This window comes from Rhinolophus sinicus, linkage group LG12 (assembly GCF_036562045.2).
Source record: "Rhinolophus sinicus isolate RSC01 linkage group LG12, ASM3656204v1, whole genome shotgun sequence".
In the NCBI taxonomy this organism is placed as follows: Eukaryota; Metazoa; Chordata; class Mammalia; order Chiroptera; family Rhinolophidae; genus Rhinolophus; species Rhinolophus sinicus.
Window position 1 is genome coordinate 32,886,353 of NC_133761.1, and position 15,700 is coordinate 32,902,052.

Genomic DNA, 15,700 nt, shown 5'->3' on the forward strand with positions numbered 1-15,700 from the left:
TAACCTAGATGCACAAGAACAATGGACAGAACTGGCTTAAAACTTTTAACTAAAGAAGTTATAGGCCTGAGGTGTGACTACCCACCATGACCTGCCCAGTTAGGAATTTATGATATCACCCTGTGAGATTCCTTTCCAAAGAACGCCCTTTTTGGTCCACACTGAGTAGCATAGCTCCCCGCACAGTTCACAGCCTTTTTTTCTTGGCTCCTCCTCCTCCCTGACCTTCCCCAGGGCGCAATGACAGCAGAAACAGCTTACCTACTGGGTAAATTTAGTTTTTTCTTGGTGGTGGCTGTGGGGGGTACTTTCTGGACCTAATATTTTGAATAATCCGTCACTGAACATTTCTATCAAGGTCCAACTTTCCCAGCAAAAAGATTTTTTAAATTAGACCTGTTTATCGCTCTCTCTGTGCAAATTCGGCTTACAAGTTGACACTAACAGGGTCAAAAGAGAGGTGAGTTTGGAGGAGCCAGCACGGGCGCCTTCTCCGAGGGACCGACAACCTGGGCGAGGGCAGGAGAGTGCACACAGCTACTTGAGCCCAGGCGTCACTGATGGCAGAGGGCAGACCCGACAGCTCAGGCGCACCGGAGTTCTCCCGGTCTCTCCCGGAGCCGGGGCGTGGGGCAGAGATGAGCTCAGCAGCACTAAGACCACGGTCCAGCCGTCCCCGCCTCTTCTCACCGCTCCTCTCGCCTCCGCCTCAGTCAGCTTCTCCACCTTCTCCCGCCCAGCTGGACCGTCCTCGGTTCTTCAGTTCGCAGCGGGAAGCAACAAAGTGACAGCGTGGGAAGGTTTAAGCTCGCAGCGAGGATAAGCGTACCGGGCCACCGCCGTTCTAACTCGCGGTATCTATAGCAACCGGCGGCCGCCCTCCTCTTCTTGCCACGCCTTCACTGCTTGCTTCTCAATTTGCTTCCGCTTCCGGTCCCGGAATCCCGTCCGCACCGTGAAGAGCTTTGCATTGTGGGAACTTTTTCCTTTCTCGCTCCCCGGCCATCTTGGCGGCTGCTTTTGGTGAGTGGGCTCCAAGAGCTATAGAGCTTTAGGCAGCGCGGGGAGCCCAGCGGGTTGCCGTGTGGACCCCCTGATCGTAAACTTCCTGTCCTGTTCTCTGTGTTCTAGGTTGGGGGCCGTCCCGCTTCTAAGGCAGGAAGATGGTGGCCGCAAAGAAGACGGTGAGTGAAGCGGGCCAGGGGAGGAAGTCGATTTCACGTGGAGAGATGAGTCTGAACGGGGCGGGCAGATCTGAGCACACTGGGGACACAGCATGCCCAGTGGCATTTGGAGGGTCCGAAAAGGAGCCCGAGAGGCCCTCTCAGTGACTTGGGACCCTCGACTTCGGAGCTTTTATTAAGGGGTTAGACAGACTTCCAGAAAGCTAGATCCAGTTTTCAGGTGGTTACAGACAAGGCCTTGAGGTCCGTGTTAAATGTTTGTTTTTTGTAGAAAAAGTCGCTGGAGTCGATCAATTCTCGGCTCCAACTTGTTATGAAAAGTGGAAAGTACGTGCTGGGGTACAAGCAGACTCTGAAAATGATCAGACAAGGCAAAGCGAAACTGGTCATCCTTGCGAACAACTGCCCGGCCTTGAGGTAATGGCAAGAACCTGAAGTGTGTATCATCCACTGCACATTCATCCTGAACGAATATCCAGAGTGTAAACTTGCAACATGGGTAGCATGAACTCGATTTTACGTAAAATTTGTTTTACAAATGAACATTTGCAGAATGACTTAAGGCTGCTATTGTGGTTGGCTCTTGATGCCCCCCCGCCCCATGTTTTCTCCTTGTGTAAGTTTATCTTATGGATAGATGTGGCAAAAAGGGTAAAAAACCACAGAATGTCAAAAGTTTGAAGGAAGCATAGACATGTAATTTGTTTTTCCATGTGTTTTGTGTCCTACCTTTGGTCATTCTTTTAGCTTTGAGATGCTTTAAAAGTGTTTAATTGTATGAACTTGTTTTAGTGTAGCAAAGGAATTACAGGCTCTCGTAGAATCACCTAATTCATCCTGCTATGTTAATTCTGTTAGCCAAAGTGTTTGCTTGATTTTATTTTTTAAGAAGGGCACAACTTAGTGGCCCATGTGGGGATTGAACCAGCAACCTTGGTGTTATCAGCACCAATCTAACCAACTGAGCTAACTGGTCACCCCTTGTTTGACTTTTAAAATTGAACTTAGTGGGTACTGTAAATGAGTTAAAGAAACTTGGACATTACAGGATATAAGCTGTGTAATCATTTTCCCCACCCACGCACATTGATTTTTCTATGATAATGTACAACTGGCTCACAGAATTTTATAGGGTGTCTGTATTTCTGGAGTGTTCTCACCTCCCTCCTATCCCATAGTTTGGTCTTATTTCAAACCTTTCTTTCATGCCTACCTTCCATAGCAGTGCTTCTCTAAAGTGAATGTGCACACAATCACGTGAATGAGCTTGTTAAAATGCAGGTTCTGATTTTGGGCCTGGGATGGGGCCTGAGATGATGTGTTTCTAATAAGCACTTTGTGACACTACTGCTGCTCTGTGGATTCACACATTGAATAGCGGCAGAGTTCTGTTAGAACGCACTTCAAATTCATAAAACCATTAATATCTACCTACTCATTTGACACAAACAGTAACTCTGGGCAAGTAATACCACTCCCCATCTTGGATTCAGAGCATCAGAGGGTGATAGAAATGGACTGTGAAAGATAACATGGTTCAGATTCTGGATCTTCCCCTTATTTTCTGTGCCTGAATTTCTTCATTAGTTTTTTTTTTTTCCCAAAATGGAGTACATAATACATTAGCGGTTGTTATGGTATTTTATGTAAAATGTCCAGTATTTTGTAAATGCTAAGCAAGTAATGCTTTTGTTTTGCACCCTACTCAAATGAACATAGATACTGTCTTAAACATAGGTGTTGAGTAGATATTTGCTGGTTGTCTCATCTCTTGTAAGGGATCCAAGGAGAGGATGATTTGTATTGGCTAATGGATGTGATAATATGTTTTTAAGAGTAATAACTGGCTTAGTTACTGTTGAAAGGCCTCACCAATATTACTAATTAGAGAAGTAGTAACATTTAGTCTGTTACTTGGTATGGCATTCATTTATTTGCCTTTTTGGTTCCCAAAGGAAATCTGAAATAGAGTATTACGCCATGTTGGCCAAGACTGGTGTCCATCACTACAGTGGCAATAATATTGAGTTGGGCACAGCGTGTGGAAAATACTACAGAGTATGCACACTGGCTATCATTGATCCAGGTATGATGTTAAGTCATTTTTTTTTTTTTCCCTTTATAATGTAATACAAATATTTGCTATACAAATGTCTTTGGGTCCTGAGTTCATGGTGAGAATTTGGATATATTGAGGGATATCCTATAGTTTTATTTCACAGAGAATTGATAATAAATGTTAGTACACTGGCTTTGTTATAAGTGAGTGTTTTTACTATGAGATTATGAATTTCATTTGATGAAGCACCTAAGAAATTATCTAGGAGCTTAGTAAAAGGTGAAATTATGAAAGGGGAGAATAATCAAGTGACACAGAAGTAAGTAGTCCTTACTGGCTCCTTGAAAACAGGTAAAATTGGTTGGGAAAAAAAATGCCTACAACTACAATTGACCTTCACAACTCAGGTTTGAACTGCACGGGTACTCATACACGGATTTTTTCCAGTGGGTTTCGCATCCATGAATTCACCAACTATTGACCAAAGACAGTAGTTTTGACCGTGGTTGGGAATCCATGTATGCAGAAGGCCAACTGAAGTTACACACGGGTCAGCACCCCTAATCCCTGAGTTGTTCAAGGGTTAGGTGTACACATCATACTGTTTTGAACTTAGGAACTTTTAATTCATAAAATACTGCGAATATTCTCGCTGTTCTGATTTTGTAATAATCAGTGCAGGCTAAACATTCGCTATATTAAGACCAAGCATGTGTCCCCAGACCTAGTTCTCTTCCTAGGTCTGGTTTTAAAATGCTGGTTATAAACTAAGTCTGATTTATGTGATGCATCTTAAGTGGGAAATGTCTGACTCTGATCAACCTCAAGAAATGGCAGCACAGCGAATACAATAATGTGAAGATAACCACTGCTAATTTTATGATTACCACTTACCATTAAATGAATTGTAAAATTATTGTTTTATTTTCTAGGTGATTCTGATATCATTAGAAGCATGCCAGAACAGACTGGTGAAAAGTAAATCATGCAAAATTTTTCTTTAATAAAACTGGTCAGAGTTCGGTTTAAAAACTGTATTCATTTCAGTTATTTTTATATCTTTGTTTCAGTACACTTTCCTGAAGCTAGGATTAGAGAGGATGAGGTAGCTAGGTGTGGTGAGACTTGGGGGTAAGAATTATATACATCCCAATTTCCATTTTCTCATTTGAGTAAAGGGGGTGCAGTGAGTTCCTTTCCTGTATTGGATTTTCGTAATTCCACTCTCAGGACATTGTTGGCATTTTATATTTGAGTATGTTTGAGTGGCAGCAAAGTTCAAAACCCAGAATTTAACCAGAATTGCAGTTTATAGTCCCGCTTAAGTCTACCAAATATGAGTAGCAAAAAGGACTAAATGAAGTTCCTCTCCACCCCAGATTTTGTCACTGCATATTACATCTCCCAGGTATGTCTCATGGAACCCTTTTCCCATGTCTGTTAATATCCTTTGGAACATTCAGAGGAATTAATTTGGGGGGAAATACTGATTTACACACATCTTGATTTGCAGAGTTGAATGGTGCTTGTAGGGTATACCCTACACAGTCTGCTTTGGCTCTAAGGGAGGTTGTAGATGTGGCAGAAATGACAATGTCTTTTGGACTTTAGAATCAATCTGCATGGTCAGGAGGTTTTTGGTGGTACCGTAGATGAGAGACAGATGATGAGGATGCTTTCAGTACATTATCCAGAAAGTCAGGTATCTACTGAACTTGAAGTCAGAAGACATCCTTATAGTTACGTAACAACTATGGGTGAGTCAAATTCCCAGTTTCACAAGTGTGGGAAATGGTCTCTTTTCAGGCTAACATTGCATGGTTTTAGTTTGTTTCTGAAGTTAATCTGAGCTTATGGATATAATTTTGAAAGTAGCTGTTATGAACTAGAGTTTTCTTACTGGTTCTGTTACTCAGTGTTTCTCAATTTGGGAGTACTGATATTTTTCAATGGGACAGTTCTTGTTGAGGGCTGTGAATACTACAGGAGATCTCATTCCTGGGTTTCCTTCCATGTCATTGTATCAGCACCTCCAAATGTCACCCCATATTTTCCAAGTAGTATCCTCTGGATAAGAGTCAGAGCTACATGAAAATCTATAAATGTCCTAAGGTGCTCCAGACACTGGTGTGCCCAAGGTCATTTAAAATGTTTAAATCTTGATATGAATTGCTTGGTCAGACTTTCTGGTCTCTAATGCCATTAATCTGTTTCTGTGGTTCAAACTGTTTCAGTCTTTTAGTTAAGGAAGTTTATGAACTTATTTTTCACCTATTCAGTCAGTTTCTCAAATTGACCTTTCACGCTATTTGGGTTATTTGTCCCTCTAGGTTGACTAGTTCCAATTTAATCTCTAAAGGGATAGTGACCTAAAGAATACAATATTGTAGGTTCCAGCATACCATTTCTTTGCAGTGCTTCTGTTGCATGACTGTTTGGCTCAAGCATTTTGGAATTAATGGATTTTAGAAAATAATGATTTCTAGGACTTTCTCCTAGGTAGTGATAATACGCTATAAGATCATTTGGCTTTTACCTTTTTATATGTGCTTTTTTTTGCACCCACCATTGTTTCAGTGAGGAAGTTCAGAGAAAAGGAGTTTAACGCCTAGCGGATAAGAAACACCTCACTCATTCTGGTCTGAGGCAGATGTAATGAAGTGCCATTATAGTGCTGTTAGAATTAGAAAATGCTGTTAGCCAGGAAGATCTGGGAAGGTCTAAGGTGGTATTTTTAAATGTTTTCTTATTATAAAGTATAGGGGACTGCAGGAAGTTCCAGCCAATTGAATAATCCATACCTATACTGAGAGATAGGAAAGTGCAAAGAAGAAAGAAGCTGGATATTGTGGAGCGTGTTAATTGCAATCTGTATAGTGTGGCAGGAACAAAAAGTATATAGAGAAGAAAGCAAACTTTAGGTGGATTGTAAATGCAATTAGTTGGACCTTCTGGAAGATGGTTTGTGGAAAATGGTTCTCTTGGGTCTTCTCTCTAGCAACTCTTATTTCCAGCTACCCCTTAAACTAGACTTGCTGCTCCCTCTGCTTGCAGGGGCATCTGGTTACCTTCCCCATTCCCCTCCTTTTCCAGGTCACCCCAACATCCTCCTCCTGTTTAGATTGGGTGCCTCAGTTACCACAGAACCTTTTTTATGGCATTAATCACATCTATCTCATTAAACTAAGGTCCCAGAGGACAGGAACTCAACGTTTTCAACTTTATCACTTATTATGTGACGCACATAATTCAAAAACCAGAATGAATAGACTTTGAGGGCTTAAGCATTTACTTAACTCTCATTGATATGCTTGTGGCTTTGTGTAGCACCATCTTTGTGTCAGGTGCTCTTGGCTGCTGAATAAAAACAGGTAATCTTGAGCATTTAAAATATGTTAGACTTTACTAAGTAGTGTACATGTTAACCCATTTAATCCTCTTGACAATCCCATGAGATAGTACTATTAGTCCCATTTGACACCATCAAGGCTTAGAAAGGTCACACAAACTGGAATGTAAAACCTTTACACCTGAGACATACATATAGCAAAACTAGGAAAAGAGAGAAATATTTCAAATTGTAGATAATCTTCAAGTTCAGTATCTTTGATTAATCTGTAAATTTGATGGATTGATTGGAGGCCTTTCTTTCCCTTGAAAGCATTTTCCTCACCGAGTTGGAGAAAGTTATAAACTCTATAATGAAATGTTTAAGGAAATGGGAGCAGGGGCAGTCTAGAGCCACAAGAGGGAGCCAGGACTTAAAAAGCAAAGTAAAATTGAATTGGAAGCAATGCCTGAACTGATTACATCTCAATCCAAATTAATACTTTACTTGCTAATGAAAATCTGTTTTCACAATCAAATGGATGACTCCAATATAAATATAAGCTAAAGGTTTAATACTTTGAATCACAACTTTTATACTTGGAAAGAATCATCCGATACGATTGAGGCCTAGAGGTTCTTCCCACTGTACCACGATGCCCTTTGGGAGGACATTCTGATAGAAACACTTGTCTTGAAGTAGTTAAACAAGCTTAGTCAAGGTATTTTGTAAGGCATCATTTGGCTTCCAAAATGCATGGGAAGGCTGTCACTTTAAGGCAGGACCAGGCAAAAGCAAATCATGTCCACAGTGTGTTACAGAGCACCTTGCATAGCTTATTTCTTCTCACTTGGTAAACTCATTTTCGGATTCTTAAGGATTCTTTTTCTCTTTGAATTTATACAAGTTAGTGTCTACTTTTTGCCATATAGCAAACCAGCTTTCTCAGTACTAATTATGTTTTATTTTACAACTTGACAGAATTAATGATAGCCTGAGCTTTGGGGCTCTGAACTGCTTTCACTAATCTTTGATACAATGATGTACAAACAGTAATTCCAATCTTCATCTGTATTTCAGGCGATTTTCCAGGGCTTCCATTCTCTGTGTCATTTCTTCTAGTAAAACTCAAATTAAGGAAAAGAAATCTGAATTCCCAATTTTTATGTTCAAACAACGAATTAGTTACATAAAAATTTATCCTAAAAATATGTCTCTGTTTCTATTTCTGTTAAGTATTTTAAAACCCTGACCTGTATGTTTATAGTAACTAACACATGCTACTAAGATTATAAATCTTTTTTTGAATTAAATACTTTGACATCAAAGCGGGATAGCTCAGTTCAAATTCTTTTTAATTCTAAGCACACCTCTGTTGCTTGTAAATTACTTTGTCATAGCACACCTCCACGAGCCAGAATTGATAATGTTGGGAATGTGGTGAAGAGAAGAAAAGGATTAGGCCTTGCAAAGTAAGATATGACATCAGAAGAGAGATGCACTTTTCACTCATAATGCTAGATATGGCCAAATGTATGTGGTAGCAACCTTGAAGACTTCCAACCTATGCTCTTTTGTATAGAACTTCCCTCATCTCTTGTGAAGTAGACCCTCAGAGTTGGAAGAGGAAGAGGAGAGGAGCATTAGGATAATCATTTGTTCCCCTCCACCCCCACCGGGCTTAAGCTCCTTAATACCATCCCGCCCCCTTGGCAAAATAGCAGCCCAGATTCACCATCTATTAACCACTGTCAGATTATTTTCTTAGGGGAGCAATATTTCCAGTTTTCAGAAAGGAAATTGCTATATGCTGTTCCTTATTACATAAATCCACTGGCACAGAGATAGTTGAGGATTAAACCATTTCCCTATCGACTAGTTGTTGCATGTTGAGATAGATACCAGCCAGCTTTAGTAAGCTAATTTTACGTTTAGAGCAGTTGGCAGGATTTCCGGTGTGTAAAAGAACTAAATCCTCATTTCCCCATTATCCCAAAGCATTCCTTTTATTTGTAATATTGTTTTTAATGAATCATTGGATCCTGTGGTTGCCTTGGTGGAATGTTTAATCTTAGAGTGCTGATACAAAAGATCTTTGTTGCCAAACCAAAAGCAAAACAAAAAATAGAAAAAACCCAACCACACTCCTCTAGAAACTACGGACCAAATGTGGCTACAGTGTGGCTTGGGGCCAAAGGAAAAGTTTGGAGTTTAGTTTGAAACCTCTTCATTCTGCATCATTGTTTGCCCATACATACTGTACCTCAGACCAGTACCTCGATTTCCTCCCAGCAAAGGGAGTTAATTAAATATGTCTTATTCTTTACTTTGCATCCTGACTGGTTGACTGGCCTTAATTGCTAAACCCTCTAGAACAGAAGATAGCAAGTAAGTGCTTTGACCCTTGCCATTAAGCTTCGCTTGCCTTGGCTCTCAAACACCTACCAGGCTGCTTAAGAAAAGTTTTTCCTGGAGTTCACTGTTCTTGACTATGGAAGTGACTTCATTTGACATACACCAACATGCAGTATCTGTGATGTTTTGATAATTCTCTGCATTCTATACAGAAGTATAATACTAGAAAAGGATATAGCGTTGTGTTAATTTTCTTACTTCTTCATTTGCAAGGTTCTGGAATGTTATAAGGTTTTCACATTTGCATTGATCAGGTTTTTCTTCCAAAGGACTTCCTGAGAAAGCAGATGGAAAGTGTTCACCTCTATTACTCACAAGACTTCCCAGATGTATAATAATAGGACTGAATCAGCAGATGGAGGAAACCATAATGAAAGAAATGTTCAACTTTTTCCGTGCAGCCAGATCCAGTAAATCCTAGGAGAGGGCTTCCAACACTGGACGTGGCCTTTACTGTGGATTTGGGGAAGACCACTCCAGTTTTTCTTAGATCTTTAGTTCTCATTTTACTTAAGTTCTTCTCTCTTCCCCATCCTACTTCCTCTTTCCCTTTCCTCCTTTAAACTGAATTTGTTGGCAAGCTGAGGGTGATACCGGGTTAACTTACAGTAATATTTTACTGGGAATTACCTGAAGATTTTGTTGAATGGGAAAGTTTTTGTGTAGATCGTGAAAGAATGTCTTCTTCAAACAGATAGCTGTTTTGCACTGCAAAATTAGAACAGGAAAGTAGGTCTCGGATATTTATGGTGAATGGCTCAGACTCTGTAAAGAGAAAGAAGACTGAAGTCAAACCTGTTTAACACAGTTACATAAAACACCATCAGCTGTCAGACTAAAGTACCTGGTATTCCTAGTATGTGGTACACAACTTTACTTTGGGACACACTGTGGCAATAAGACTGTCAGCAGAGAGGCTACTACCAAATATGGCTTAAGGTGTGGAATGAATGTTTCCTGTCTGATTGAGGGAAAAAAGCCATAGTTAACATAATTCAAATCTTTCGCTTTATAACTTTTGTCTGGAGGGAAACCATGGTGGAAACATCCACCAAAGGTTCTATAAAAACATTGCTTTTTAAAATTTACCTGTTGGCTGGTGGACCCTCTTTGGCAATTCCCCTGCTGGGGAGTCCTGACTTCCATCAGAGTCTTCCAGAGCTGAGAGGAAAAAGGTGACCAAAAGGTGATAGTTGTCTGCATGCACACGTGTTCTTGAGGAAACTGGACCCAGATCAACTTTTACCTACCTGCCATAACCCAGGGTATTTTAGTTTTGTTTGGTAACACCACAGATTCAAAAAGCAATTGGTTACTACATAATCCAAGACCACTCTAGGGCAGTTCTCTATAAAGGAACCCTGGACCCCTCAAGTGCATCTTAAGAATGCTCCTAAAATATGTCTAGAAGGTAGAGTGGGGAAAAAAAGTTGTCGAAGGATTAAGCTGCAGTGGCAGCAGCTCCACTTGAGGCATTTCAACTTGAATGAAACAGCCTAGAGGTAAAACATTACTTACTCGCATTAGAAATCTGAAAGGCCTTCCCTCCCCATCTCCCTTCATCTCACTGTTTTTCTCCTTCATAGGAGTAAGACACATCGCTTAGACTGATTTTATTGGTCACTGAACCTGGGATATGAGTAAAAGGGACAATGGGCAGAATTGCTGTATGTCAGCATGCCTTACATAGAGCACAATTAGTGAACTGGAGAAAAGCAGAGACCTCTTGTACATAGCAAAATCTAAATTCTCAAGGGCGGTCTACTGTTCTGTAAGCAGACGTAGTCCATGCAGGGAGGTATTCTTTAAATTTTAAGCCGTGGGCTTCAAAGGATTACCATCCCTTTCCACTCTAATTACAGGCATATCTGGAAATTACATGTCAACTCTCCTGCTTTATATAATGGTTGTTTCTTAGTTAAATGATCATCTCTATAGGGTTTCTGTGAAGATTAAGTCTGCTGGTCTGTCAAAACAGTAATCACACTGCTCAGCACAGAGCAAGCTCTTGAGCAATGCTAACTTCTAACTCGCCTCTCTTCTTCTGTACTTAGAGCTTCCAGGTGTCACTGGCCCTGCACAGCAGGGAGGTACTTTTTTGAGCACTTTGAAGGAATGGGTTGAGAATTTCTCATTCAAAAGTTCATGCTGCCCTGTTTGCTAAGATCTGTCCTAGACGTAAGCTGTAGTACCTTCACATATGCCTTTCTTTAATTTTTCACTTATCTCGCCCATTGTGCTGAAGTCTTCAGCATAGAAGAGATGCTTGTTTGTGGGTTCAGAGGCAATTTCTTGCAGTTCTTCCTCAATGGCTTTTCCTACACCGACAGCATACATAGTTATACCTAAGGTACAGAGCAAATTAAGAACAAGGTAATTAGAGTTGTGTTCCCATGGTCTGGGAATTGTACCCACAGCCTGCTAGATGTTGAGTGGTGTGGTTTGAGGGGTCCATGTCAACCTCTATTTTTTCACCATTTTTATTTTGGCCCTATGAACAAGAGAGGAAGGTGAGGCATCTAGGAGAGGTTGGGGAGCTAGACCACCATCCTGGTGCTTAGCTCTAAGCAAGGTCATTTAACAAATGTTAACTTTTCCCTAAAATAGCCTTGTGGATAAAGTAGGAAAGAGCACAATCTATGGCTTACTAAATGGGAATCTCCTGAGAGAAGTCTAAGAAACAGGTCAATTTATGACCTTATAACCTAGTTTCTACTTCTCAAAGGTACAGGATAGGAACCTTAAGGGGCCTGGGGGGAGGTGAAGATGCATTCTGCCCATCACTCAGGAGGACGAAGCCTTGTGAGGAGGTGCTAGGCTGAAAGGAGAACCTGTAGACCACTGGAAACCCCTGAAGTCAGGAAAAAACCAACCCAAGAATCAACCTTAGATATCAAAAGGATATGAGATTGCTCCAAATGCTTTTCTCAACAAAATTCATTAGACTCCCTTCCCCATATACTTTTCATTTGAAAATAAAACAGTAAGAACTTAAGTTCTACTTGGTTTTCAACATTTTTCACCACTGATATCTTATTCGGACTATCTCATTGACTAGGTTTTTTTAAAAAATGGCTCTTTAAGCCAACGGGCAAGAGTTATGCCTTGTTCCAACTCTGTAAGGTCAATAGCCAAGTTCAGCATATTTGTCTGGGAGCCCAGTGACTGCACAACTTCCTAAAAAGGAGAACTATTATTTTAAGATTTGTATTAGCTATGCATAGGAGTAATTAAATTCATTAGAGGATGTCACTTCAGATAAATTTGTTGATTCAAGAACCAAATAAACGTCTGTTTCTCCTACCACCTGTCTTTGGGTGATTCACGGAAATGCAAGTGGGGGAAAGGGTAAGGTAGATTGGTCTCAATGTGACAAATAAAAGGGCTAACCACTGTCTTTGGAGACAAGATGCTTTCCCCAGTATTCTAAGAACGCAGGCTATGGCGGCCCATGGATTGACATGAGCTTTTGCAAGCTGTCTAGAAGCAGAGGAACTGGGTGTGAGCAGCCAGTCTTACAATTCACCCAGATTATTCAGGCAGGACACTGGTTATTACTGTGTTGGGCTTGGGGGAAAGTTGTGAATAGTGAGATAAGCAATATCAACAAAACGGCCTCCTTCACAAAGAGATTGAATGCTGACATGAAACAGCCTTTCTGTGAGGGGCAATGGAATTCACGAAAGGGATTGCTAGCACTTTGACTTTTGTTTGTTCACTCAGCAAGTATAAGTCACACACGTACTATGTGCCAGGCCTAGGCACTGGGTCCATAAAGTCTTGGATGAAGCCATGGTCTGTGGATACCCTTCACCCCTTACAGGACCTGCTAAAGCAATGTGCCCTCAAGAAGTTCTTAAAGTGACTTTTAAGCAAACTTCTTCACCTCAAGTTTTCTCATCTTCCCAAGGAATCCACACACTGCCTTAAGCTGTCGCTACCAACCATCCTAGCTTTTGGGTTTCCTTTCCCAGGGGCCACACTTCTCTGCCACACTTCACGTCTATCCACAACTAAAGTAACCTCCAGTACCTCCGGCGTTATACTTGGGGTCAGAAACACCACAGAAAAGAGGCTGAGCTCCGCTGCGCAATGAGAGCTTCCAGTCACAATCTCCAACATTTTAATTTTCTCAAAAGCTAACTTTTGCCTCCTGCGAACACAAGAGTGTTCGCTATCCTAAGGCTATTGTGCTTTCAGTGTTCACTTGCAGTATTGGTTTTTTTAAAAAAGTATCAGTAAGAGTTCCTCCCACTGGGAATCTGTTGTTAGATGTTTGGGGACTTGTGTATTTGTGGTTTAATCAGAGACAGCACTTGCAGGATTGATCCTCTCCACTGGAGGTCACCCTGGCTAGTGAAGCACAATAGATGATTACTCAGGTGTGGTCTGTGTCTAGACTGATGGCACCGTCTGCAAGACCGCATCCTTCCGAGTCCTTTAACTCTTGTGGGGTCCCTTTAAGGCCTCTAGGTGGCAGTTTAGTAAAAGGGTGTAACAGCGATTGACAGCCTTTCTGTATACTCAGAGACTCATTCCTATGACCAGCTGTGACCACTGAGTGAGTTTAAGAAACCTGAAGCCTGAGTAATGTAAACCACACTTCCATATTACCATTGGCCTTGGCTTTACTGGCCCACTCGGAGACGTCATCCTGCGCCCGTCCATCTGTGAACACGATGGCCACTCGGGGCACCCGCGCGGAGAGAGGTCTGGCCCCTTCTACTTGTGTAAAACTTCTCTCAAACATGTGTTTCAGGGCCAGCCCCGTCATAGAGCCCTTGCCCATGTATTTCATGTGGGCCACGGCTTTTTTCATTTCCTTGGCTGAGCTGAAGTTTCTCAGGGTAAACTCTGTGCGGACCTGCGTGGAATATTGGAGCAGCCCTACTCGAGCAGCTTTGGGGGAAATCGCCAAGGAATCTATAATTCCAGTGACAAACTGCTTCACAATCTCAAAATTCTCTTCTCCGAGGCTCTTGGATCCATCGATCACAAAGATCAGGTCAATTGGGCCTTCAGAGCATCCTACAGGGATGAAAGGAAAGCTGAGATAGGTGAATGATTAAAAAAAATCATTGATGCACAAGAGTAGAAGAAAATTATGCTTCAATTGGAGGCATAACCACTTGTTCTTAGATAATACTCAGGACAGACAGGTGTTGGGAGAGACACAGCAGAGATACAAATTGTCTAGGAAACCAGGTCCACACTGTCAGGTCACCGACAGCCAGGTCTGTCTGGGAGGGACTGCATGCAAAGTACACTGAAGGGTCTGACAGCACCCAAAAGATTCCTACTTTACTCCGGGGAGGGGGTGATGTCACCCCAGTACTGGCATTCTGACACAACGGAGAAGGAAATTCTTAAAATTCAGCTCAGCCATCATCTCTTCTAGGGAGCTTTTCTAGTAACCCAGCATGTGTTAGTTACACTTTGTATACCCCTAACACTACTAATTTATTCAACAAAAATTTGCTCGTTGAGCATGTGCTTCATGCAAGGCAATAGGAACAGCAGGATTGCAATAGTGACCAAGACAAAATCTCTGGCCCCAAATTGCTTCTAGTTTGTACCCTATGCACTGTGCAGGCGCTGGTTATGTATTAGGCCTAGTCCTCTCGTCTGCCAGTTCTTCCTCATCAGGGGCCATGCCTCGTTCATGTCTGTACCCCCAATCTTGGCATGCAACAAGTATGCAATAAATGTTTGTTGACGGTAAGTAAAGGAGGTGTGTCCAGTATCCCACTAACCTATTAAAACTTAAAAATAAATTATCACTGAATTCTTTATCTACACGGAGGCTTTCCAGGCAACTCAGATGGTTGACAGTAAAAGCTTTATGCAATACTTAAGCAATCTGGGTGTGGAGAGGTTTTTTTTTTGTTACTTGAGGGGGGAGGGGACATAAGAAAAATTTATAGATCCCAAGTGGATGATCTCATTTCCGACAGTCTACAGTAATGTGATACAACATTCTCTTATGTACCAAGCAGCTGGCCAATTTTTTAACGTGAAGACAACAATATAAGCAAGTAAAGACACACACATGCAAAAATACTTCTATGCCTGGCCTGTATAACAAGCTGACACACTGACCTTGTGTGTGTGTGTGTGTGTGTGTGTGTGTGGTTTGAGTTCCTCTCTCCATTAAGTGCTTGTCTTCATTACTCAACCTATCGATTCCTTATTAGTAAAAAAGGAAAAGACCATTTCAGAGCTTCATTTACATTCATAGCCTGTCCCTGAATCAACCAAAAAAAGACTGTCAGATGGAATGCATGTGGATTTCAGAAATACTGGAATAATTTTCTGGCAGCAAGTCTATTTTCTCCTCTTCCGCATACACTTTTCTCTTACAGAACAAAACCAGCACTTGCAGGCTCCATGTACAGAGGGGCACAGAAGGCTTCTCCAGGAAACGAGAGCGCTAGATGGAGTGGAAGGGCATCAGGATGAGACATGCCAGACTTTTGCTTTCAGACCCAGGGAGAATGACAGTCCCACTTGCCAACTACTTCTTTGCCGGAGGGTCACTCCAACTTTCCTTAGGCATTTTCTTTTTGGTAGTTAAGTCAATTGATTTGCTTTTAGAGCCTAATTTTCACAGAGTTCCAGAATTCCCAGGTTGAATAAGACCTTTAAAGGTCAAGTGCAGCCCTCCTGTTGCTCACATCTTTACAACTTCCCTACCACTAGCCATTCAGCCTGTGC

General features: G+C 41.5%; 2 protein-coding genes and 1 non-coding gene across 7 annotated transcripts in view; 2 read left to right on the forward strand and 1 right to left on the reverse strand.

The window, feature by feature from the left end:
* Positions 1 to 917: 917 nt before the first annotated feature.
* On the forward strand, positions 918 to 4,275 carry RPL30 (ribosomal protein L30). Its single transcript, XM_019714992.2, has 5 exons — positions 918 to 1,023; positions 1,132 to 1,184; positions 1,456 to 1,601; positions 3,140 to 3,270; positions 4,176 to 4,275. Exons 2-5 carry the CDS (start codon positions 1,164 to 1,166, stop codon positions 4,223 to 4,225), a joined length of 348 nt encoding a protein of 115 aa, XP_019570551.1. The 5' UTR covers positions 918 to 1,023; positions 1,132 to 1,163; the 3' UTR covers positions 4,226 to 4,275.
* On the forward strand, positions 3,881 to 4,011 carry LOC141567961 (small nucleolar RNA SNORA72). The gene has a single exon (XR_012491006.1). It is a non-coding gene; the product is annotated as a small nucleolar RNA SNORA72 (small nucleolar RNA).
* Positions 4,276 to 6,620: 2,345 nt separating the features above from the next.
* The window catches only part of MATN2 (matrilin 2), a 145,399-nt gene continuing 136,319 nt past the window's right edge, over positions 6,621 to 15,700 (reverse strand). For 4 of the 5 annotated variants that reach the window (XM_074317011.1, XM_074317012.1, XM_019714989.2 and 1 more), the window contains 6 exons: positions 13,601 to 14,014; positions 11,179 to 11,331; positions 10,076 to 10,147; positions 9,617 to 9,751; positions 9,163 to 9,261; positions 6,621 to 7,692 (listed from right to left, as the gene is read on the reverse strand). In XM_074317011.1, coding sequence (XP_074173112.1) covers positions 7,637 to 7,692; positions 9,163 to 9,261; positions 9,617 to 9,751; positions 10,076 to 10,147; positions 11,179 to 11,331; positions 13,601 to 14,014 — 929 coding nt within the window. In that variant the 3' untranslated portion in view covers positions 6,621 to 7,636. The remainder of the gene's footprint in view (positions 7,693 to 9,162; positions 9,262 to 9,616; positions 9,752 to 10,075; positions 10,148 to 11,178; positions 11,332 to 13,600; positions 14,015 to 15,700) is intronic. The other variant, XM_019714991.2, reaches the window with a different exon arrangement.